This window comes from Ambystoma mexicanum, chromosome 9, assembly GCF_040938575.1.
Source record: "Ambystoma mexicanum isolate Mex_15411 chromosome 9, UKY_AmexF1_1, whole genome shotgun sequence".
Taxonomy (NCBI): Eukaryota; Metazoa; Chordata; class Amphibia; order Caudata; family Ambystomatidae; genus Ambystoma; species Ambystoma mexicanum.
This window is the reverse complement of record NC_090931.1, coordinates 1,290,033,176-1,290,059,435: the sequence shown is the minus strand read 5'-3', so window position 1 is coordinate 1,290,059,435 and position 26,260 is coordinate 1,290,033,176. Positions and strand designations below refer to the sequence as shown.

Sequence of the window (26,260 nt, the reverse complement as noted above, 5' to 3'; positions counted from 1 at the left end):
AGGCCCGCGCTACCGAAAGCAGAAATCGGAGTTTGTGATTTTCAAATGAAAGAACGTCATAGGAAGCCCTTTCACACCGATTTCACATCCTTCACGAGACAGTATTGCAGAACTCATCATTCACGCTCCCAGTCACGCCGTCTGCCTGGGTCGGCACTCCCACCGCAGCTCCGCCTCCCCAGGCCTCACCAGGGGGTTGGTTGCTCTAAGCGCCCGCCCCTGGCCGAGGAAGGCTCCTGGCAGGGCGCTGCCAGGAAGTGGCTGATGGTTATCACTGCTTGCCAAGGCGTCGATCTGCAAACCGGGTGAAGTGGCGGCAGGGAAGGCGGAGAGGAGCACCTGGCATCCATACATCCTGCCGTCAGCGCATGCACGCCACCAGGGAGAGGACAGACACCAGGGAGAGGACAGACCGCACGTGCACGCCACCAGGGAGAGGACAGCATGCCACCCTTAAAGGTCTGCATCGTGGGTTCGGGGAACTGGTAAGTGCCTAGGAAGCCTCTCCATGAAGGTTGTGGAATGGGATATGTGGGGGGGGGGTGTGTGTGCGTGCGTGCGTGTGTGTGTGTGTCCTGAACACTCGCTGCCTTTACGGCAGTGACAGTTCTCTCTTTGATGCGGCCTCTATGCAGCCGGTCATACCTCTCACACTTCATGCTTACCTGCTGCGTACTGAGCCCAGTGAGGGTAACACGGCATGCTCACGTGTTGCGCACTTCACACTGCATGCACATATTCTGCGGACTGCCTGCAGTGAGCATCGCGCTGCACCCTCACATGCTGCCAACTGCGCACAGTGAGCTTAACGCTGCCCGCTCACATGACATGATGCGAACTTTGTGCAGTGAACTGAACCCTGTCGGCTCACATACTTCGTGCAATGCATTTGACACAGCCTGCTGACATGCTGGACACTGCGTGCAGTGAACTTCACACTGCATGCTGCCTTTGGTGAACTTCCATTGTTTTCAGGGTAAAGGGGCTCACACACAGACGTGGGGAGATATGGATCAGCCATTACGCAGACTCCAAGTATCACGCGGAGCCTTGGCGCGTGGATCAGCTTAATTCAACATCATGCGAACACGTCACCGGGCAACAGGCGCGCGTGGAATATGCAGCAAATGCATCTCTCCTTACAGACAGTGCAGGCAATACTTGTTCCATGGGGCGGCACCCCTGTCGCTGCCCCTAAGCCCTTATAGTCGAAGTAGACTAGAATAACTCCCCACGACCCCCGTCCCGCATGGTATAACCCACACGCATTATTTGACCTACTATGCCAACATGGATGAGAAAGGGCTACTGCAGACCATCTATCCATTGCATATTGACATTGGATGTATACTTATGTTATTAGGTGGGAGGAGGGGGCGGGGAGGAGTGCCAGACAGAGTGGAATGCAGTAATGCTTTGTTGGGATGCGAAGTGCAGGTCCGCATGAAGAGCGTGCAAGGGCGGGGAAAGGCAAGTGCAGGAATTGGGGGTGGTGGAGGGGGGTCAGGGGAGACCGAGATGGTGGGGTAGACTGGGCGAGGAGGGCTTGGTGCCCTGTATGGCTCAGAAGGAACCAGGCAGCCAGTCACATTGCAACAGAGGGGGACATTAGCAGGGGAGGTGTGGAGGGAAGGAAGAAGAGAAAATGAAGGTCTTTAGAAGTTTCCAGAACTTAAGGAGATCCCAGTCAAGCCTGAGAGGGGCAGGGAGGCCATTCCAGAGGGAGGTTTCTGCGGAACAGAGGGCCCTACCCCCCACTTTCTGCTTTAGAAAGCATCTGATCTGTGCAGAGTTGGAGCTAGAAGACCGGAGGGCTTCTAGCAGGGAGCTGTTTAGGGCGAGAGAGTTGGCTATAGTGGGGTCCCAGGCCCCAGAGAGCCTTGTAGATGATGCTGAGGGTCTTGAATTTCATCCTTGCAACAACCGGGAACGAGTGGAGATATTTTAGGGCTGGAGAGATGCAGTCTCTGGGCTTGAGGCCAGGGGTAAGTCTTGTAGCCATAGTTTGGATTAGTTGAAGGGGGCGAAGGGAGGATTTAGGTAGATCTGCGTGCTGTGGCCTCTGGGAAATGTATATGAATGGCCAGATCTTCCAACAAGATTAGGGAGGAACTATGGTTAAGGGACAAGCCATCTTTGGATGAAGTGTTGACAGTTGCACGGAGAGTTGAGCATTCTTTGGCATGTGTAGCTAAGTTGTCAAAGAATGAGAGCACAATATATAAGGATACAAAAACCGAGATTATGGCGGTGGGTGAGACTAAAAGCAAGAAGAAACAGAAACCCAAGCAGAGTGGTCGAGGAGGAGGTGAGACCAAGTCATCTCAATGTCCATCCCAAAAAGAAGAGAGAAAAGAGGGAGAGAAGAGAGACGACCGTCTGTGTTTTCACTGTGCTAGTGGAAGCCACTTTGCAGCGTTTTTAGGATGCCCTGGAAGGAGAGCAACGTGTTCTAAGTGCAAAAGGAAGGGACATTTCCCTAACTATTGCAAGAATGATCAACAATTCAACCAGAGGAGAGTGTTATATGTGAATGAGGAGTCAGATGGAAAATTGTCGGAAGACGAGGAATCTTCATATGTTGAAAATATAACTGTTGGCACGATAAACATTATTGGTGGTGATGATGATGATGAAGATTGCGAGCACCCTGTTGCATGCATGAGTGTGAATGGTCAGGATGTGATGATGATGACTGACTCAGGGTCAAAAATAACATTAATATCCAGAGAGGTGTTTGAAAGAGATGTGAAGGGAGAAGTGAGACTGCTGGCAAAACCTGGCATCAATCCCGGTGGTTACAACCAAGATAAAATTGAGTGGTTGGGTTACTGTGTTGGTCAGTTTGAATTCAAGGGTCACCGGTAGGTTCTCACACTATTAGGATGGAGAGAACAGAGAAAGTTGAAAATAAGATTAGACCCAAATGAAGAGGATCAGATACTCCATGTGAGTTGTGCCATTGCCGAAAAGTATCCAGGCGTATTTAAGAAGGGGGTTGGAAAGATAAAAGGGGTCCAACATCAAATAATCTTAAAAAAGGGTAGCAAACCTGTAGTGGCAAAATTGATGTCCGTACCCATGATGCTGAGAGAAGGTGTCAAAATGGAAATACACAAGTTGCTGCAGATGGGTATCATTGAAAGGGCTGTGGGTGTAGAATGGACATCCCCAATGGTGGTGGTGAAGAAGGGTTGTGGAGAACTCAGGTTATGTGTGGATTTACGTGAACTTAATAGATGTGTATTGGTAGATCGCCATCCACTTCCTAATATGGGGGAGATGTTGGCGAGAGTCGGCCGTGGTAAGGTTTTCTCAAAACTTGACATGGCATCAGCCTACCATCAAGTGGAACTCGAGGAAGGTTGTCGGAAGTTCACTGCTTTCGTTACCCACGAAGGAGTTTTTCAATTTAAGAGGATGCCGTTCGGGCTTGTTTCGGCATTGTCAGTGTTTCAGAAACTCATGGACAGGATGTTGCGTGGTGAAAAGGGTGTTTTCTGTTTTCAAGATGACGTTCTTATATGTGGTAAATCCCTTGAACAACATGATGCCATACTCAATGATGTTTTGAGGATTTTTGAGAGGAAAGGTATTACCCTGAGGGAGGAGAAGTCTTTATTTGGTGTGGGACAGGTGGAGTATTTGGGCCATGAAGTGTCAGGAAATGGCATCAAGCCAAAGAAGAGTTTGGTTGATGCAATAATGGTGGTGCAGAGGCCCACCAACAAGGTAGGATTGAGATCCTTTCTTAGTTTGGCAGAATTCTACCAGAAATTTGTGGAAAACTATGCATCTAAGGTTGTGGAGGTGAGGAAATTGTTAAAAAAAGGTGCAGAATTTGTGTGGACCCAGGCTTGGGAGGAAGAATTCAGGAGAGTAACAATTGATATTGATTTGTCCCAGCCTTTGAGGTGTTATGACACTAGGCGTAAGAGTGTGATTACGGTTGATGCATGTGAGTCGGGAATCGGTGCAGTCTTGTCTCAGGTTAAGGCAGATGGATCACATGGAATAATAGCACATGCATCAAGAGCATTGAGGGGTACAGAAGAAAGATACTCTGTGTTGGAAAAAGAGGCGCTGGCTTGCTACTGGGCAGTGGAAAGATTCAAGAATGTTGTTTGGGGAACGGATTTTACGATTCGCACTGATTATAAGCCATTAAAAGTCATTTTTGAGAGCAAAGGATTAGACAGGGTATCAAGGAGGGTGGCAGGATGGGTCACCAGGATGCAATGCCATCGATTTCAGATGGAAGTAAATCCGGCAGAGAGAATGTTTTCACAGACAGTTTGTCTAGACTCAGGGTCAACACAGAAGGTATAGTGTCTAGAGAGCTGTGGTTAGAAGAAAGAAGAAAAGACGAGACATTGGCACACATCTTGACGTATGTATTAGCTTCAGTAAGGCCGAGGAGAATGGATTATTGGAGGGAGAGACGCCCTTTTGGGAAGTTAGGGATAAATCATCTGTAAGGGATGATATATTGTTCCGTTGGGAGTGTGCGGCGGTTCCGAGTGTGTTACGTTCCAAAGTCATTGACATGGCCCATGTCTGGCATATCGGTATTACTAAAACAGAAAGAGTGTTAAGGTCAGATTATTGGTGGCCAGGTTTTGAAAGGGACATTGAGAAGAGAGTAGGTGACTGTCAGGTGTGAGTGAGGTCAGGAAAGGGGATGATTGCGACAAAACAACCTGTAGTGGAAGTGAGCATTCCCACTGGTGTATGGAGAGAATTGGCCAGGAACATTCTGGGCCCTGTTGACCTGGGGTAAGGAAGAGGAAAATATGTGGTACTTCTTATGGACATGTTTTCAAGGTGGTGTGAATTTGCAATTGTTAGGGAGATCTCTAGTGAGAGTATGGTGGACGTCTTACAAGAAGTGTTTGCAAGGGAAGGTGTTCCAGAGAGTATTTTGATGGATAATGGGACGCAATTCACTTGAGGATGTTTTCCTGAGTATTTGGTGAAGTGCAGGGTCAAACATAGGAAGTCTGCTCTTTATCACCCAGGGACAAATGGTATGGTGGAAAGAATTAATAGGTGTGTGATGGAAAGTATACGCATGGCCCAGGAGAATGACTGTGATAAGAAAGCAGCCATTCAGGAAAGGATATGGGCTGTGCGAATGGCGCCGCATGTGGAGACGGGATTATGTCCTTTTGAGTTGATGCGTGGACAGAAACCAAATACTGCAGTGAGTCCGCCATGGTTAGGTGTGTGCAGAGAATCTGATGTGGTGGTTGTAGATGTGAGAAAGCTGTTGAAGAGGAGGAAGAAGGAATGGGTTATGAGAGAAAATGTGAGGAGAGGAAAAAAGGAACTCAGAGTAAAATGTGGTGATATAGTACTAATAAGAAAAGCTGTGATAAAAAGGAAAGGGGGTCTGTTATATTCGGAACCCATGAGGGTTATTGCTGTGTTAAAAGGGGCCATCCGTGTTGTAGGTGGTCAGGTATGGAACAATAATAGAGTTGCTGTTATTAGGAGAAGTGGTGTGTAAGCGTGCGGATGGAGAGGAGGTTTATTTCAGTTGTTGCGTTTGGTTTGGTTAATATGTTTATATATACATAGGAGGGAGATGTACTATGATGTGGCTTGAGGCATGTTTGCATGCAAGTGAATCTTGGCATGGAATATTAGAGGCAAGTGGAATGCTGGCTCATAAGGATTCTGCCAGGACAAGCTTGTAGGTGTTTACTTTTATAAAGAATTTATGGAAGGCAGTTGATGAGATCCTGAAAGAGATCAGGCTGTGTGTGGGAAGCTGGTGGTCCTTAAAGTATTTCACTTGCAATAAATACTTATATAAATATATCTCATGACCCTGCGTATGCTCTTTAACACTGACCTTTGCTGTTATTTCCTGATTCATGAGTTTGCTTTCCTCTTGAGAGATCTTACGCAGATGTAGTCTCTCCAGGAATTCGTTTTGTGTCTGATCGTGTGGGTTCTGAGAGGTGTATAAGCTATCATAATATTTGGCCAAACGTTCCTGAATTTCTACAATGCGTGTGAGTCTCCGCCCCTTCACCTTTAACCACGACAATTGTGTTGTTTCCCTGGGCTTCCCTCAATAACCAAGCTAGTAGGTTGTCTGCCTTGTTGGCTTTAGTGTAGAGTTTCTGCCTCATAAATAGCATTGCCTTCTCTGCTTTTTTGGTTCTAAGCATTTCCAATTGTCCTACTGCGGTCGTGTAGGCCCGTAGTAATTTCCTGGTGGAACTTTTGGCCGCCTTTTGGCATGCCTGCTCGATTTACCCTGTTAACTGGTCTTCTAAGGCCCACATCTGTCTATCCCTCTGAGCCTTTTGTGCGATAAACTCCCCCCTCATCGTGGCCTTGAAAGCATCCCACCTAGTGCTATTGCTTGTGTCTGCAGTGTTGTTTAGCTCGAAGAACATCCTACTCTTGTCTCCGATATCCTCCCTTAATACTGGGTCTCCGAGCAGCTCCCCGGGTAGGGACCATTTCCATATCCCTGGGCTGGACATGTGTGTCTTCAAGGTCACAGAGATTACCTTGTGGTCCGCTATTCCTAAAGGTCCGGTCTCCACCCCCACTATTCTTCCCACCAGGCGTGCCTAGACCCATATGTAATCTATCCTAGATTGTGTGCCATGTATGCCTGAGAGAAAGGTGTATCCCTCATTTTGCCCTTCGACTGCCCTCCAAACATTGTTGAGCCCCAAACATTGTTGAGCCCCATGGACTCGAATTTTTCCGCTAATTGTGGCGATGCTACAGACCTCCCCTTTGGCCCTCACTCGTTGTTCGGTCTTCCTTCTTATTCCATGTCATGTTAAAATCCCCCATAAGGATTATGTGCCCTTTAGCGATTTCTCCCACCCTTCTCAAGAGATCCCACAGGAAGTGCTTTTGGCCCACGTTGGGCGCATATATTCACCCAAATGTGTGTTCTGTTTCTCTGTGTTCCCCAATGACCAGAATATATCTCCCCACTGGATGGATCCCTGTAGCTACCCCTCAGCCGGAAATCTATGTTGTTCCTAAAAGCCAACGCCACCACTGCCACCTTGGTGGGTCCCTGAGAGGCAAGGCGCCTGTGCGTGGGTCCTCTCCTCTTCTGCCCTGAGCGGGGTGGACTTCTCGTCCCTCTCCTCCCGCTCCGTGCACCGTCATGCCACCAGCTCTCTCCCTCCGCCTCACCATCACCTGGGTCGGGCCGCTCCCCACTCGGTGGGTTGTTGCTGTTTCTCCCGTCTTTGTCTCCCTTCACCGGCACGGGTCTGGTCCGTTCCTGCCTCCGCTCTCCTGCGGACTTCTCTCTTTTCTTTCTGCTACAGGCTCCTCTATGGGCCTGGTCGCCTCTTCCTGGGGCTCACCTTCTGCATCGGCAGCCTCCCTCTGCTCGCTTCTCCCCCGCGGCTGCGCTGTCCTGGGGGTCTTCTTCCGTGGGCTACACACTCCCCTCTCCCCGTCCTCTCCCAGCAGTCGGGCAGGGAAGGTGCCCGCTCTTCGTTGGCTCGCCTTATTCTTCGGCGGGGGGCCGCGTCCCACAGCCTACACTGTCGGGCTAAGTTCCGGCTTCACATCGTCGCGGTTTTACCATGCCAATTACTCCTTCCCCAGGGCGTTTGCTGTTCCTGGGGGGGTTGCTCACTCCTTGCCCAAGGTACTGACGATCAGAGGTGGTGGAATCCGCCATTTGTTTTCCTCAGGCTCAGGAGCAGCCGTCAGCAGGCCATTTCGTGTTGGCGGCCATCTTGGAATCCCTGAACAATTTTTAATTGTTTCAAAATTAGGGTGACCATGTTTATTCTCACGCCCCTATCCACCCATTCAACTCGTTGTAATCCACCCTGTGTGGAACTATAACATGATCTAAGATAGCATAAATATCCAAAACAAACCACAGGGCTTCATGGTATGCAAATGACAGGTGTTCATCTGCATAGCTTGCATTATAGTTGCAGCCCAAAAACATTGAAACATAAATTAGGCTTTAGAGCAGAGAGAGTTTAGCAATATGGCAAGCATTATGAAGTGGAAGCAAATTACAAATCTCTATTGGCAAGCATTATTAAAGCCAATAGGCTTGTCTTTGAAAATGTAGAAGGGAAGCTTTATGTGTAGTAAAGGCTTTACTTAAAAAAAAGAAAAGTACCCTGTATATTTACAAAGCCAGACCTATTGGATTTTCCATTGCTTGTTTTCCTCGCATTCTGTGACTAGTAGTCCTAGATTTATAATGGGAGAAACAAACCTACAAGACCCAGAATACAAAGAAAGAAATAGAATGGATGAGCATCGACGATTTTGGCATGCATGGATTAATGTCACCTAAAGGCAACGCCATTTTAATAGTGACTGCCTTAGCCATAAACAGCCCCTTTCAATGATGATCACAGATTTTTAAGCAAAACATACAAGACTATGCAAGGGAAAGGTCATCCTTATGACTTGTGAAACAACTCAATTAAAGTAAAGGGAAACATATGTGAATTCAGGAATAGAAACACAATCTGTGCTTATGGGGTGCAGGTGGTCATGTGCGCGTTATTGCAAGGAATTACATCAAACAGCTGCATTTCTTTGACATCTTCGCCCCGACAGATCCCCAAAAAAGCTACCTGTGCAATAACTGCAGTTCGGTGAAGACTTAAGTAACAATTCATTCATCCCTCTGACATTGGGTAATACTGTACATTTTTTGAAATTATGATTTACAGTGTTTGATTGCAAATGTCTCAAGTGCCCCAAGTCAGGTGTGAATAGCTCATCGAGCCCCGCTTTTTTCCTTGTATTCACAGACTTGAAGCCCGGGGGTCATTGAGATAACATAATATGTAAAGGAATGCTAATAAAACCAGGCCTGGATTTGCTATTCTTGCCTCACATGAGACAACTTCAGAACCCTGCCAATGCGATTCATGTATCATTTTACCTCCACTGGCTCCCCGTGGCTGCAAGGATCAAGTTCAAGACCCTCTGCATAATCCACAAGGCTTTCTGGGGTGGAGCTCACACTATCTACAACGCTTTCTTCCTAAATACTCTTCCTCTAAAGTGCTCCGCTCGTCCGCCTCCAAGTCTCTGCGGGTGAGCCGCTTTCACAAACAGAGATGTGGGGGTAGATCTTTATCCTCTGCAGGTGCCTCGCTCTGGAACAGCTTCCCTGCCTCTCCCTGACTTGAGCCGGAGCACCTTAAGTTCCGGAAACTCCTCAAGAGCTTCCTCTTCACTTCCTCCTTCTCTCTCCCTCTCCTTTGCTAACCTCTGTTCTTTTCTCCACCCTCCTTCCTCCTTCTCCTCCCTTGGTCTGTTCAGTTTTGCTGACTGGTTGACTGGCTTCACCTCAATCCTTAAGGTCCACAGGCTCCCCTCCAACAGTCATTGCACCTGCCTCTGTGCCACTGCACTATGTTCAGAACTACTGCACTTTCTGCTTACGCTCTATGAGTGAGGCAACCTCTCTGCACTTAACCAAGGGCCCTGTTGGACTGGACATGCTTGTTTGCCCTGTACCCCCTCTTCCTCACACCTGCGTCTGTACGCATGCGTTACCTAAATGAACTAGATAGTCTGTCCAGTCCCTTACCCACCTTTTTTCTTCCCCCCACCCTAGCTGAGTAGAAACTGTAACACTTCATGCACTAGTACTAGGTGAAACGCAGTCGGGCCTAGTATGCAAGTGTTCTGTTTAGATCATTCGGAAACTTCAAGGCCTAAGAATGATTACTGTATACCCTTGTTCCCTTCCCGCCTTGACGCGCTTTGAACCATGCCACCTGTGTATAAGCGCTGTATAAATAAACAATAACAATAAACAATTACAATGTTTATTTCATTTTATTGAATTCATAAAGTAGTTTCGACGAAGCACTGACAAAACATTGCTTAATCTTCATGCATCTGACAAAACAGGTTTAAATTTTATACAAGTAGTTAAATGAATCAGAGGAAGAAGAGAAAAGAAAAATAGAGAAAGAAGCGGCAAAGGGAACAAGCAAAGTAGCTCCAATATTTTGGATTTGAGCAAAAGACTGAAAATGTGATTGTGCACAAGAAGGAAGCGGGACAGCAAGAAGACATTGAGATGCAAAAAGAAGAGGACGTGAAGGAGAATGAAGAGAGATCAAAGAAGAAACATGGGTAGGAGCTAGACTGTGAACACTTAAACACAATACAAAGAAAAGGAAAAAGAATACAGGGATGAAACAAGCCAACGGAGAGGAGGCAGAGAAGAGATCGATGACTGGGACGATAAACGGAATAAAAGAGAAATGGAGGAGTTAGAAAGAGAGCAAAGGGGTGCAAGACCATTAGCAGGAAGGCAAATTAAAATGGCCAAGCAATAATCAAGGCACTAAAGAATAAGGTAAGTCATTCGAATTTCCTTAGCACTGAATGGAAGAAACGTTCTGATTTGGGAAATATTACATAGGCAAAACAAGCCGACTGAGCCGTTATGAAATATGCAAGCTGAAATAAAGAAAGGTGTCACATACAACCCCTAAATTGCAAACCGACATAGGAAAGTGGAAGATGGAGGGAGGAAAAAAACGATGAAGGAGAAGAAAGAAAAGAAGCAGGAATGTAGAGCAGTGTTCTCCAAATCCAGCCCTTGAGGGCCGGAAACATGTCGGATTTTCAGGATACGCCTCATTAATATTCATGAGATAAATTTGTGTTAAAGGATTCTAAATGTATGCACATTTTTTGTCCTTAAAATTAAGGTGGGATATCCCGAAAACCTGTCAGGATTCCAGCACTCGCAGCGTGGGGTTGGTCAACCCTGATGTAGAGGGACTCGGTCTTGGAAGGGCTATAAGCAATGAGCAAGCACCCATTTCTGGACTGCCGACAAACAAGACGAAGGAGTAGAACGAAGTGAATCCCAGAAAGGCGATAAAGAAAAGAAGATTTGGGAGTCAACAGTATTGAAATGACACGACAGATTAAAAGGAAACATGTTAGTGAAGGGAACCTGCAAAGAGAAAAAAGGAGAGGACCAGGTATAGAGCCTTGGGGGACCCAAAAGGATAGCAAGCAGAAAGTTTATCAGACAAAGAGACCAAATAAGTATGATCTGAAAGCTAGGTAGAAAGCCAGTGAAGAACAGTGCTAGAAAAGCCCCAGCGATTAAAGAGTAGACGCAAGGCTAGAGTGGCCCACCATGTCCGAAGCAAAAGAATGATCTAATGATACACCAGAAGAGAAAAAGTAACAGTATTCTGTTTTTCATAGTAATTCAAAGTTTATTCTTCCTGCTTCCAAGCGCGTTATTGATAGGTGTTATGACCATCTTCATGGTACTTTTATGGGCATAGAAATGATTGATAGAAAATGCTGTATTAGGGATTTGTACTTGTAATTTCAAGTTGCACATAGATGTCTGGAGAGAGTGCCTAACTCACAGAGCAATCTTGCCAGATTGATATCTTACTATGACATCAAACACAGAAAATGTGCATTGCTAGTCTCTATAGTCACACCAACTCATTAAATTGAATGCAAATCACTGGTGTACAATACTCAAAGCCCAACAGCCAAGGGTACTGATTGAGGCATTACCTCTGTTCAGCAGTACTTACAAAGGGATGGAAACTATGGGGTATGTGGATGTACAAATATTTTGTATGGGAAACAGCGTGAGAATATAGCCCTAATGCTACTGCACTTGACACACTGATACCGTAACTTTATTGGCTGTGAAGGGAGCCACAGCTCATTGTTAGAACAGGTTCTGGCATACCGCCACACCAGCCCTTGTGGTGCACACCAGTTGCCAGGCCACTTTTAGGCCTTATCAAAATGCATGGAACACGAAAGGATGTGCTGCAAGCTCAGGTGTCCAATCAAAGTCGGGCCCTTGGCAAGGATGTCTAAAATATTCATTGTGTCCAATGCCTTTTACTGGAAAGTTCAGGCTGGGTAAGCATTTCAATGCCGGGGACACTCATGAGAATGTGATAGGTTGAGTGCAAAGACATGGTGCAGATTCTCTCTTCTGGCCCTGCAACAGCTGCCAAGTGGCTCCTTGCCAATGCATGAGGCCTTCAGCCAGTCCCAGTGTCACCCACTGCCCCATGAGGGTGGCTATAAGGGACAGACCGCAAATATGAAGGGAACATACTTCGGACAATGTCAAAACTATGAATACAGAAAAGGACAACAGTGGAGTTCGGACACATATAGAATAACAGCCTAGAATGGGAAAGCCCTGGGGCAGACAACAAACTAGATTGATGGTTTCTTCCATTTCAGGGAGATTTGATATATACTTAACCTTTCTCCTTCATACATTTGACTCCCCTTTCTTCCGCTCTCCCATCATACCTTTTCTCTTCCTTGTATTCCCTTAGCTCTCTCCCATTCTACATTTTCTTCCCTGTGCATGCCTTCCCCTAGCATAATACATGTTCTTTCACTTCTATTCCTTTTCTCGTGCCAGCAGGTCATTTTTCAAGTATAATTCGTCCTTCCCTCTCGAATACATTTCTATCACTTCTGTGCCTTCCTCTCCCCACTCACAGTTCTCACTTAACGCGCCTTGTGTACCTTCTTCATGCCATCATTCGACGTCCTCTTTGCTGGTCCTTCTCAATCACTTCTCTGCAAGCTAGCCTGTTGTCCTTATTAGTTTTGGCTCATGGAGGCGGTGATAGCCACCAATATGAGAACATTCTATTGATGAACAATGGACATGTTGGCTTTGCACCATGTTCTGGCATTTGTGAAGAGATACATGTACATGAGTACTATGACTAGGAGCAGTCTCTGTGGAATCTAAATTCTTGCCACATTTAGGAGATTAAAGCAGCCATTCTTCCTCCAAAAACAGTTTTCTGGTAATGGCTTAATTGCAGTCATTTAGCTGATCCTTATCTAAATTCATGTCACATTTAGGTGATTTAAACCAGCCTGAAAAAAAGCATCTGTCTGAAAGCAAATTGGGTTATTGTCGCCATCAGGCAGCGTATTATATAACAAAATGGGCCCATGTGTGGTGTCAATCGCATGATTTCTGAGCAATGTGACATCCCACCGCCCTGGAATAAAGAATGCCACCATGTCTAATGTTTTCTAGAGATAATTTAAGTGCTAGTAGCAATATGTTAACATTTTGATTGCAATGTATACAAGTTGTAATGTTACAATTCGCTGAAATGGGCAAAAATGTCTGCTCGTAGAAAAGCCCAAACTGTTAGTTTTGCAAAAATGGTTGGTTGAACTAGGTGCACTCAGTCGCTGGATATCGGATAGTGTGACCAATTGGGTTGCGTGTATGTAGCAAGAAAATGAAAAGTCTTGTCACTTCGGTTGGATTCAAGTGATGGTTTATTAGCATACAAAGTGCCTGTTAGCTTTGCAGCTACTTGCTTCTAGAATCATTTTCCCTTGAACTATTTGACCTTCCGGCAGCAATGACAATGTTCCTGTGTGCATTCTCTCTCAGTCACACTCAGGCAGTTTCCCTGGATGTCCACCCTGAGCTGCACGAAGTATTAACTAAAGTCTAAGCCATTTCTACAATCAGGGATATTTGACTGCTTTTCAGAATGTCTGGACAGGGAGACATGCGGTGTAAAATAAAAACAGAAGTATATCCCAAACGCAGAACATCTGGCTATCGTAGCATGGTGGGTGGGGCTTGTGCATCCACGGTTTGCATGGGGAGCGGGGTGAACTAAAAGTCCCAGCATGCTCTTGATGAAACTGGCTGAAGGCCTGACAGATAACATGGAGAAACTTGGCAGGTACCTGTGTGTTTTCGATTGCTGAGCTGCAGGGAAAAGATGCCAAACAAAATGGTTTGTTACATTTGTCAAATACTGGCGCAGTCCTTCCTCCAGCAGCCGACTTCCGGTTCTCGGCCAGTCAGGCAGGTTTGCTGTGCCCTTTCACCCCTTTTATTGGCACTTGAGTGTGCCACGCCTGGATGCGCTTTTATGCGTTTGGAACAAAAACAATGCATGTCTCTGTGCTGTGGCTTCGGCGGTTACCTCAGCGCCGCTCTGTGAGTGCATGGACATTTAAATCCGTGTTTGTCTGCAGCGGTTCCCTCCAGCACACAATGTACCAGCCCTGTCCACTGAACTATGCTTCCTGGCTCTCAATCTACAATTGAACTAAATATGCTGTCAGCAACAAGAGGTGGGTGTGCCTTCAAGTGCTTGACTCAACTCGTTGAAATCGCAAACATAATAAATAGTTTGAATCAGTCAAACCCCAGAGCAAACTCTTGTATTTTTTTTTTTATTGCAAATGGTTTATTTCAAACCTTATACATTTTACTCAAAACACTATCAAACAACCAATAATCATAAACGAATCATAAAGAATCATAAAAGAAAAAATAAACAAACGAAAAGAAAAGAGAAAGGAAAAGGAAAAAATAACAATACATCAGTAACATTTACATTCAAGAATGATGATAAAAATGTTCTCAATCATAATGACACACTCATATTAATTGTTTTGTCATACTATTCATTCCCCAACTTTTTACAGACTTCATTCAAACTATAATTTTGGTCTTTTTCAAAAAATGGACTACCCTATAACCATGGAGGTGGTGCGACCCTGTAAGATATATTTCCAGAAGTATTCTGAGTTCAATGACTCTATGAAATGAACAAATGGAGAGAAAAACGTTTCTCTGAACTTCTGAAGAGCAACACAATTGATCATCAAATGCTTCAGGGTTTCTACCCCTGTTCCGCAGTGTCGACACAGATCAGTATAATGCATCTTGCGTTTTAGTTCAATGTCTCTGGTACGGAGAGTATTAAGTCGGAGATTGTTCCAGGTATTTCTGTAGGATTCCTTGCTTTTTGCATTCAGTATTGGTTTCTCTGGAAAGGCTATATTTCGCTCTCTTATCGCTGGTCTTAATGCAATCTCTTTCGATGTTCTTCTTTTTAACCGGACCTGGATTTTCACACACAAGTCCTATAGATGCATTGTACCGGTCCAATATACATACACATTGCTGTTTAAATTCTCCCAAAAGCCCATTCATGTTGACATCTTCAATTTCTTTAAAAAATGTGTTATGAAGTGAATTATCTCTGCTCAATGCCATCTTGCGGAATAGTAACACAATTCTCATTTCTGTAATGGCCAGAAGGGAGATCAACCCCAACTCAAAACGTATTCATGTTATGGGAACACAATTGGGTAGTCTTAGTACTTTCCTCCATAACCATGATTCTAGCTTGTCTAGTTCTAAACTTTCAAGCCTAGGGTAAATATATAGGCCATACAACAAGATTGGAATAGCTTTAGAATGATAGAATTCTATGAGCGGCCTGATTGAAAAGCAACAGTATATATATTTTTTGAATGTAGAACATCTGGGCCGCTAATTGACATCTTTTTCCCCATAATGCTTATCTATATATCTTTTTTTTCTTTCAGTCTTGATAGAAGGAAGCCTAAATATTTGATGTTTTTTATAACCAGTAGATATTCACCATTCATTTGCCATCTAAAGGAGTTCAATTTGTATCTTTCACCTTTGTAGGCCATTATGCACGATTTCTTTGGATTAGTTGTTAGATGTTTAATTTAGCATATTCTTCAAATTTTCTCAAGAGTCTTTGTAGGCCCACCTGCATCCGATCCAAAACTAAGAGGTAATTGGCGTATATAACGCAGAAACATCTTTCTTCTTTTAATTTCAGAGCGATAAAAGAAGCATTTCTCAAGAATTCCCACAGTTCGGCCAGATACAAATTGAACAAGCATGCCGCCAGCAAGCATCCCTGTCTCAACCCACAATAGGTTTTAATGGGGGTTGAAACATTGCCTTGAACATTCAATCTTACTTTAATTTTTGTATCGTTGTGAAGGTTAATGAGAATTTCAAGGATGTGTTTTGGGATATTCCAGTCTGCAAGCTTTCTCCACAGCCTGGTCCTATGAATAGAATCAAATGCTAGACTCAAATATATGCTGGCTACGCAGATTGGCCTTAAAGGCCTGATTAATACAAGATTGGATAAATAGGCCGTTTGCATTGGTCCCTGTCCCACGCCTAAAACCCATCTGGAATTTTGACAATATTTGTTTATCTCTTAACCATTCCTCTGTCTCTTTGAGTAAACAGCGAGAGAATATTTGACTCTCTATTTCCATGAGGGCTATGGGTCGATAATTTATTGGATCTTTACAATCTCCTTTTTTATGTATTGGGACTATTATAGACACAGAGCAGCTTGTTGGAATCTGCTTACTACGTATAATATTCAAGAACAAGATGTGGAGTATCTTGGCCCATGCTGTCACTTCCTGTTTCAGAATGAGACTACAGAGGTCGTTTGGGCCAGACGCTCTGGAGTTCGAACCTGCTCTTATAATGGTTTCCAGGGATTCTATTGAGATATCTAAATCCCATTCCTGGCTACTTTGTTTGCTCTGGTTATGAGCAACTCCACTGTATAATTTCCCAAAATAACTCACCCAGATAGCTTCAGGAATCAGATTTGTATTCATTTGTGGTTCGCCGTATGCTAATCAGTTCAAACCACAGCCACATATTGGTTTGAATCCTGATTAATCGATTTGAACTCACAAATGCCTAGTAATAAGAACAAAGTGAGATCAAAATAAATGAAGTGTAAACAGAAAAACTGGGCAAAATTACAAACTGCGATGAGCCAACAAGTACCCTTATTTATTCCAGCCTCTTGAACCATTTCGAGTTCCAGTGGCAACTGGTTAAAATCGTTCAAGCTAATTTGAACCCTGGTGGTTAAGGTAAATTTGAATGTGATTCAAGTTAGTTCATCCACAACCAGGTCCGACCTTAGCCCTAGCAGCGCCCTGAGCTAAACAAAATTCCACCACCATGCTGCAGGCACGGACAGCGTTAGAACAGGGTTTGGGAGCTCTTCACTTAAATTGGGTGGCGCTAGCCCCTGCCTTGGGAGGTCTTAAGCCTCCCACTTTGAGGAGGTTGCAGGCAGAAGGCAGCACTCTGTCTTGATGTCCGAGTGCTAAACCCTGGGCTCCGATGGGAAAGGTGTGCTACCAAAATCCTGTCAGATTTCTCTCCTGTGAGAGCAGACTATTTACATTTAAACATTCATTAACATGGCAACGGTAGCAAACATACAGTGGCAGAAGACAAAAGCCTGCCCAGGCGATATGTTATGTTATTGTGATTTATACCGTGCACCGCTGCCAATTTCATGGTCTCTAGCCACCGAAGCAGATCTGAAAAGGGATGGGGTTTGGGATGGGTTAGTTAGTGGGATTGAGGGAAGAGTGCAAGAGAGGCATGTTTTTAGTTCATCGATGTTATGTGGTGTTTGGTAGGTGTTTGTATGTGGGTGTTTAATGTGGGTGTTGGGGAGAGTTGGAAGAGTGCTTGTAGTTTGTAGTGGTTTTGTTTTTTGTGGTGAAGGTGTGTGTCTTGTTTATTCAGCGTTGGGTGGTGGGTATGCCGAGTACTAGAGAGTTTTCAGTAGGGTTAGTCAGGGTCATCTGAGTCTTTTTCTGAGCGTGGGTTGATCAGTTTGGTTAGTCTTCATTTATGATGTTTGGGGTAGAGTATTTTATTTCTCTGGGTGTTCCCTCTTTAGCTCGGCGAGTTAAAGATCCATGCTTTAAACAGTTTCCTGAATTTTAGGTGCTCTTGTGTTGTTTGTATTTCCTCTGGAAACGAATTCCAAAGTCTCACCGCTATGCAGGAGAATGCTGATCCCCTGTGTTTGTTTTTTTTTAATATTGTTTCGGTTCCAATCGAATGTCATTGTTGGACCTTAGTTTTTGTGTTGGTAGATGGAGTTCTTTTCGATTATTAATTCTGCTCCTTGGACGTGGATTCATCTGTGTGTTAGGGAGAGTGTTTCGAAGAAGATTCGTTTTTTGACTCATAACCAATGTAGTTTGCTGGTGTGATGTGTTCTTTCTTAGTGAGTCGAGGATTAGTCTTGCTGCTGCATTCTGTATTCCTTGTAGTTTTTTCATAAGGTATTCTGGCATTCCGAGACAGATGCTGTTGGCATAGTCTATTCTTGACATAACAAGAGAGATGACAGCGAGTATTTTGTGTGGGAAGGTGAGTATTCTCATTTTATCTAAGTAGAAGAAGCTTTTCTTAACTACTACGTTGACTTGTGGTTCTAGTGTTAGTTCATTGTTCATTAGTATTGCAACATTTCTTAACACTTTGGATGGTTCTAGTGGGTTTTTCATTTTGGTAGGCCATGGGATCTGGTGGTTATTCAACGGGTCATTGGGTGCAATCATGATTTCTGTTTTGTCCGGATTGAGTGCAATGCTATTGGTGCTCATCCACTGGTTTCATTCAGTGAGGCAGTTGGTGAGTGTTGGGTTTTGTTCTTAGCTGGCATTGATTTTTGTAAATGATTTGAGTGTCATCTGCATAGTCGTAGAAGGTGAGGTTCTGTTTTATAATGATGTTAATCAGGGGGGTCATGTAGATGTTGAAGAGTAGTGGTAATATGTGGGACTCCACATGTTGTTTTGCGTGGTGCTGACTCAATGGTGTTTCCATTGTTTCTCTCATAAAGGATTTTAGGCAGAGGAGTGCTGTGTTGCTGATTCCTATACCTATGAGTCTTTTGATGAGTGTTTTGTGATGGGCTGTGTCGAAGGCTGCCTACAGGCCGAGTAGTATTAGTGCTGATTTGACGTTTGAGTCTGTGTTGGTTTTTAGATCATTTCATATAGATAGTAATGCAGCTTACATTCCTCTCATGGGTCTGAAGCCTACTTGTACCTGGTCTAGTATCTGATTGTTTTCTACATGTTCTAGGATTTGTTCGTAGACGTAGCTTTCTAGTCGTTTCACCGGCTATGGGATGTTTGAGATTGGTCAGAAGTTGGCCAGCTCTTACGTGTTTCCCATTGGATCTTTGAGGAATGGCTTGATGTATGCCAATTTTAAGGCACATGGCATGTTTCCTGTTGCCTGTATGTGGTTGAAGAGGTTGAGGAAATATTAGGCGGATGTTTACTGGGTGGGGATAGTCTTGTATACGTCTGGTTGGCAGGGGTCTGCTGGAGAGCCGGGTCGGTTGCTTTTGCTCACCAGCTGTTGAATATTTCTTTCAAGATCAGCGGGAGGTGGTTCAATCTAGTAGGTGGTTGTGGTGTTGGCTCGTTAAGGTGGTCGTTGGTGCTTTTCGGCTTGCTCTCAATGATTTGTCTGATGTTTGTGAATTTGTTTTTGAAGTGGTCTGCAAGGTCATCGCATAGTTTTTGTGATGGGGTTGGTGTGTTGTTGCATTCTACTGTCTTTCCTAACTTGATGTTGAACATCTCTTTCTGAGTTGTGAGACACCAGAGGGTATTTTCACTCCTATTCCACATGGGTGCTCTGCACAGGTGGCCAGGGAAAGGCCATCCCTCTTGGATCCTGACCCTGGGGGTGGACAAGTGAGGGAGGATCACTTGGGTGGAAGGTCTGTGGGGATTGGGAGTGGGATGCCCTTGGTAGAGACACGGTATCCCCCTTTTGCTTCTTCATGGGGTATTATAAATCAACTCCCCTGACCTCCTCATATAAAACTACATAAAGTACTGAGACAAGTAAGAGGCAACCGGGAGTAATCAAGACTAGTTGCTTTCACCACTTAGGTACTGGGACGAGGAAAAGGCGTGCTGAGAGTAGTAGCGGTCAGGCATGTCCCCTTAATGATGGTCTGGCAGGGATAATTGTGAACTCACACCTGCAGCCTGTTAAAGGGCTGTAGGTGTATAAAAAGCCCCAAAAACGAGAGTGAGGGAGGAAGTGGTGACAGGAGCAGTGGGGGTGAAATTGCAGCAGCAGCAGCAGAGAGGCCAAGAAGAACAGCAAGGAACTGTCCATATGCAGCATGCTTATGGCTCAGGGAAGAGCGGCCCAGGAGCTGGGGCTCTGTGGAACTAAGAGAGGCGTGAAAGGGGAGCAGTGTCGGAAGGTTGCCGCTTTTCCTATTGCTCAAGGTGATATGATATTTTATTTATACTGTGCCCATACACGTGTTTCAAGGCGTGAAGAGGCAAGGGAGGGATACAGGGGAGGAAAGAACGGTCTTACTAGGCCCAGTAACATTGAGAACGCGCAAGTGCAGGGTAGAGGGAAGTGGGAAAGTGCAAGGGGCAGGGGAGGAGTGGAAAGTGCTGAACACGTATGCAAAACAAACAAAAGGTAGTGCGGCCAGTAGGTGGCAAGTGCAAGAATAAGGCACAGTCAACGGGTATCTAAAAGTGCAGGTAAGGGGACTGTGTCAGGTCCTGGCCCAGTCCTGCGCAGAGGCATCATGAACACCTGCCTCCCAGTTGGGTCTTGGCACCTGGGTTTAGCAAATGCCACAGTCTTCCATAATCCACCAGGCAAAGAGGGTTAGGGTCCGCTGGTTGGATGGGTTGGGGGTTTTGAGGGTAATCGGGAAGAGGATTAGGTAGAGGTTGTGGGTGGATAGGGGGTGTTAGGGTAAACATGCTCCTCGGCTCCAGCAGCCCCTCCTGGGATTTGGTTATCTCCGCCCATGCATTCTCTGCATAATAGACATTCACGCATTCACCCAATTTTGCCTCGAGCTTCAAACCAGAACACTGCGAAATTCGTAACCTGGATGTACCCCTGGGTGTGCAACCAGAAACACTACATAGCGTAACTGCACCAACATTGCTTCATGCCAGCTCAGTAGTAGACTGTGCTTAACACCAACACTATTCAGTAAGGCTAAATGTTACTTAGAGAACTTTACATGTACTGCATTACACACAACATTAGAATGGCAAGTAAATTCTACTTAGCTGTGGGTTTCTTCCCACACTGCCACCATGTGAGCGAGTTTGTGTCAGTCTGGAAATATCCTGAGGATTCCACTAGAAAATACCAAAGAAATAATTAGTATGCGCAGCAGAAGCTGTCCGTTAATGCAACTGCAGGAAGCTAGTTCGCTTTGTAGGTTCATGCGTTCAGCTGTTCGTCTAGCACAGCAACCTTTCTACCCACGATCGCTGCTACTATGGGTTTCTATTGTTCCTCAATGTGGTCGCAATGTTCGCAACTTTGCCCCAATTCCTGAGCATGCGAAAATCATGCGGGTTAAGTCTCTCCCTGTCCGGCACGCTTTACAATGTGCCGCAGTCTGTACTTCATGCGCATATTGAATTCAAGGCATGCGCACGTGGTTAGTAGCCACAAATAGAGCGAGAGCTTTCTGAACTATAACTTATCTGTATTGATGAGCGGGGCCTGCGGTTTAATCAGGCGAGGGAAAGCCCTGCGCTGGTCTGCCTGCAAGAGCTCCTTGCGCACACGTCAGTTCTCCTGAGAAGCCAGTAGTGCGAGCGGGATCTCGCGGGTTTGGCGCGCACATGCACACGTCTAAGGGTGTGTCTCTGATTCTGCCGGCAGGCTCGTGCTTACCCGGGCATGCTGGGAAACTTAGTTTCTTAGCACTTCTTTGGCTCCCAAGGCTCTTCCTACAATAAATACAAAGAAGCCTTCTGGAGTACCTAATTCTGGGTCTTTTCCACTGTGATTTACCAGCTTTAACATTGTCATCCTTATTAACACTTCCAGCTACATGATTTTTCCTGACAGACTGTAGGGTTGCACATAAAGACCCAAGTGCTAGGGTTGCCAGGAGGCAGTGCTGGTATACAGCTAGATGGGCAGGGATCTGGGCCTGAAATCAGAGGGTAGCCAAGTGACTGTGCGCCTGGCTAGCCAGTGCTGAAACAGAAGAGATCAGCAGGGTAGAGGAAGAGAGAAGGCAGAAGCAAAAAGGAAGGTTTTGAGGTGCTACAGGAACCGAATATGGTTCTCCTCAAGTTTCAGTGAGGCCCCAGACGAAGAAAGGGATCTACTCCCAACTTGTTGCTTGGAGAAGCGACTGACCCTGAGGGAGTTGGAGGTGGAGTAGCGAAGAGCTTGAGTAGGAAGGTATTTCGGAAGGGAAAGGTGAAGGTATTGCGGACCCAGGCCCAAGAAGGCTTTGTTGACAATGCAAAGGGTCTTGAACTTAATCCTTGCAGCCACTAGAAACCAGTGAAGAAATTTCAGGGCTGGAGAGATACGATCCCTGGGCTTGAGACCAAGGACAAGTCAGGCAGTCCTGTTATGGATGAATTGCAGAGGGCAGATAGTAGTAGCAGGCAGTTTTAGAAAGAGGCTGTTGCAATAGTCCAGGTGCTCATTCTCCTAGGGCCAGACGCTGACCCAGGAGTGCCTGAGGGGCAGGAAGCATAGCCCTGAAGCAAAGACCAGAAGGCCGGGAGATCTGCACTGCAGGAACTCACATCGAAGCAACCAGTAAGTTTTTAAGCAATCAGAAACCCGGTATGCAAGTGTTTGATCTTACATGCAAGGAAATTGCGTATCACGGTGGTTGAGTAAATGGTGAGACACGTTTTCGAAGGTCCCCGATTCGAATCCTTGCAAACCAGCGATTAATAAGACTTGTTAACTCAGGAATAAGAGGGAATACTTTGTTACGGAGTGGTCATGTGCAGATGAAAGCACGTTTTCGAAAGTCTCTGAATGCTGGGCATATTTAAAGCACTGGCGTAATGGTGGCCCCTGCAACTCCCGCGGTGCGGGAGGCCCCACCAGCACATGTCCTGGGAGGGGGCCCCACTTGGAGAAAAAAAAGAATTTGTTTTTTGAAAAATAAATAATTTTCCTTTTTGATTTCACTCTGCATTCATAAAGAAATTATTTCTGTAACAAATCCTAGGCTGGAGGCCTCCATGTAATGGAGTTGGGACAGCCTATGACTTCAAAAAGAAAGTTTATTTTTTAAGTCACTCTGCATTCATAAAGAAATTATTTCCGTTATGGTTTGGTCCTTAACAGAATCATTTCTTTACAAAGTCAGAGTGACTTCGAAAAGCAACAATTTCTTTTTGAAGTAATAGGGCTCCCCTCAACTCCATGACATGTGCGTGTGTGAGTGCATGGTGAAAAGGTGCACACTCAAATGTATGGGTGGCTGCCTGGGTGTGCCTGTATGATGAAAGGGTGCACACTTAAATGTATGGATGGCTGGGTGTGCATGTGTGTATATGGAGAATGGTGTGTGTGCTTGCGTTCACAAAACCTACATTTCGGGGGGTTAACCCTTCAAATGTTGGGAGAGGTGCTGACTTCACGGGCGTGGGGGAGGGGCAAACTTATTTGTGTGGGGGCATCTAATTTGTTTACGCATTTTAATAAGACTATTCTAGTGCAGCTTCAATGTTACAAGCAGTTAACTCTCCTTTAAGGTTGAAAGCTCCCACTTATGCACTGCAGCGAGAATGAGTGGTCTCCTGTTCCCTCTCTACCCTTCCAATCACCCCCCTGGCATGCAAGTACTAAACCCACATCACGATTTCAATTGCCTAAACAATTTGGCATTTGAATGCAGGTATTAACAGTGAAATGCTTTATGTTAGTAATTGCTGGGCTCTTGTTAACACCAAAACCCAGGTGCCGTTTAACACATGTGTCCTGTTCTGTCCGGCAACTGCTCTGAAGGTCAGCCAGGTCGAGTCAACATAGCCCAACATTTCAGGGGCGGGGGAGTGCTGAATCCCAATCAACTCAATGGTGCTGCACCACTACTTGTGTTTAAAGCCTCGATTACTTATTGGTAATCTTCATTACCCCTAGCCCTATACTTCCTCGTCCCAGAATTTGTGTATGAGACACTCTGCCTCATACACAAGTACTGGGATGAGGTAGAGGTACATGGAGGGAATGGATGACTTAGCTACCTGTAATCTTCATTACTCCTAGTCCCACTCTTACTCATCCCAGTACTTACCTATGAGGCAAGGAGCCTCATACGTAAGCTCTGGGACACAGAAGAGGGATGTGGAGGTAATTCTGGAGCTGATTTTGGAGGTTGTGGTAGGGGTGGGAGTGACAGGGGATGTGTCTGGGAGGGCGGGATTGTGCGACAAATCATAATGGTTGTCCATGTCCAGGCTAAGCAGGCATGATATGTGGTATTAGTGACTAGAGAGGCATTTTGGTGCAGCCAGTTTAGTCATTACTCAGTATGGTATGACTTTTATAACTGTACATTTCTGATAAAGCAGTCCTGCTAAGTGTTGTTACCTGGCTAGACTGGCATTTGGGTGCTGCCAGACTAGCCGTTTCTTGCTGCGGCATGGTATCATTTTCTGGGCATCTGTGATAAGATGATATGATACAAGTCATTTATAATGCGCCTGTACACAAGTGTTTCTAAGCGTGACGAGACAAGGGAGGGAAGATAGAGGGAGGACAAGACAAACGATCTTACTTAGGCCGTGTCTCCTTCAGATTGTGTAGGTGCGAGAACGAGAAGTGCAAGGGGAAAGGGAGAGGGGAGGGAAAAACAGGACAGCAATGCTCTGTGTAAGTGCAGACAGGGCAGCGCGTCTCTGGGTAGTGCAAGGAGAACAAGGGACTGTAGGGTTACAGTTACAGCCCCTAAGTGCGTGGTAGGCCCAGAGGCAGTACAGGGGTGACTGATCAAGAAAGAGTCTGGACTCAGTGGGACTAGGGTGGCCAAGCAACCAGTCCGTACAACAGACAGCTATGCCTGCAGGGGAGGGAGAGAGAGAAAGCAGAGGAGAAGAGGAACGTTTTGAGCTGCTTCCGGATCTTCAGGTGGTCCGGCTCAAGTTTGAGAGGGGCAGGGAGGCCTTTCTAGAGGGAGGCACCTGCAGAGGAGAGGGATCTACCCCCCCCACTCTCTGCCTGGAGAAACATCTAACCCTTAGAGAGTTGGAGGTAGCTGAGTGAAAGGCAGGTATTTTGGAAGAGAGTGTTGGATGTAGTGTGGACCCGGGCCCAGAAAGCTTTGTGGACAGCGCAAAGAGTCTTGAACTTGATCCTTGCAGCAACCGGGAGCCAGTGGAGAGATTTCAGGGCTGGAGAGATACGATCCCTGGGATTGAGGCAAGGATAAGTCTCGCAGTCCTGTTCTGGATTAGTTGCAGAGGGAAGAGAGTAGAGGAAGGCAGGTTGAGAAAGAGGCTGTTTCAGTAGTCCAGCCTAGAGAGAACCAGGGCTCTGGATATAGTGAGCTTCTGGGGGAAAGTGAGAAAGGGAAGAGTCCCTTTGAGGAGGAGCAGCTGGTAGTGGGACTTATTGGCAATGTCTGAGATGTGAGGAGAGAAAGAGAGCGTGGAGTCAAAGATGACTGTGGGTTTTGCCTTGCAGGAAGGCGAAGAAAGAGGGCCCAAGGCGGGCAGCCAGAGTGCAAGAGGGAAAGCAGGGGCAGGAGTCCCAATGAGAATGATCTCCATTTTACTGGTATTAAGGGAGAGATCGGTGGAGGCGCACCAATCCTGAATCGCGGATAGACAGTCAGGAATGAGAGAGAGAGGAGAGGAGTCTGAGGGGAGCCTGAAGGAAAGCTGAGTGTCATCCGCATAAGAGCAGAAGGTAGAGATCAGGTGGGCCAAAGGGGCCAAGGAGAGGTTGAAAAACTACGGTGAGAGGATGGAGCCCTGGGGAAGGCCACAGGTATAGAGCGATGTGGCGGAGATAAAAGGACCAAGTTGCACATGGGAGGGTTGGTCCAAGAGGAAGGAGGTCAGCAACTCAAGGGCCTGATCCATGAAGCCCAGGTTCTAATGGAGTCGATTGATCAGGATGGCGAGGTTGACCGTGTCGAAAGGAGAGGAAATATCAAGGAGGATGAGGACAGAAGGAATGCTGTAATCAAGGTAAGAGAGCAGATCTTCACGGGTGTTCAGGAGAACAGTTTCCGTGCCTCTGGCAGCTCTGAAGCCAGACTGATGGTCATGGAGACAACCAACAGATTCAGTGTGGAGAGTAAGCTGGGAGATGGCCAGTTTTCTCTAACAGTTTGCCCAGGAAAGGGGTGATGGAGATTGGGCGATAGTTTGCCGGGCAGGCAGGAAAGGCAGACAGCTTCTTGAGGAGTGGGCACAAGGGAGTGCGTAAGGGGAGAGGGGAATGTTACAGTGGTGAAAAAGTGATTACAGAAATCGGCCAAGGCTGGAGCAAGGAGGTCAATATGGTCCTTGATGGTTCTAAAGGAGCAGGGAAGGACCTGTTTGGACAACACTTTCATAGATCGGACTTGACTAGAAACCTCATCAGGTATTGTCAGGGAGAAAGTGGAGAAAGGAGAAAGAGAAGTAGAGATGGCCTAAGGGGGGACGAGAGAGGAAGAGGGAGAGGAAGAGTAGATGGAGCGCAGGATGTCCTGAGTTTCAGCAGAGAAGTGAGAGAACAGAGCCATACAGAGGGCCTGGTAGGGAACAGGAGAGGCAAAGACCGCAACAGGATTGACCGGTTACTTGCAGATTTTAA

At 45.9% G+C, this 26,260-nt stretch overlaps 1 protein-coding gene across 3 annotated transcripts in view; it reads left to right on the top strand.

Moving 5' to 3' along the window:
- Positions 1-201: 201 nt before the first annotated feature.
- Positions 202-26,260, top strand: part of LOC138489070 (glycerol-3-phosphate dehydrogenase 1-like protein) — a 278,084-nt gene continuing 252,025 nt past the window's right edge. The window contains exon 1 of one of the 3 annotated variants that reach the window (XM_069616635.1): positions 202-485. In XM_069616635.1, coding sequence (XP_069472736.1) covers positions 445-485 — 41 coding nt within the window. In that variant the 5' untranslated portion in view covers positions 202-444. The remainder of the gene's footprint in view (positions 486-26,260) is intronic. The other 2 variants (XM_069616636.1, XM_069616634.1) reach the window with 2 other exon arrangements.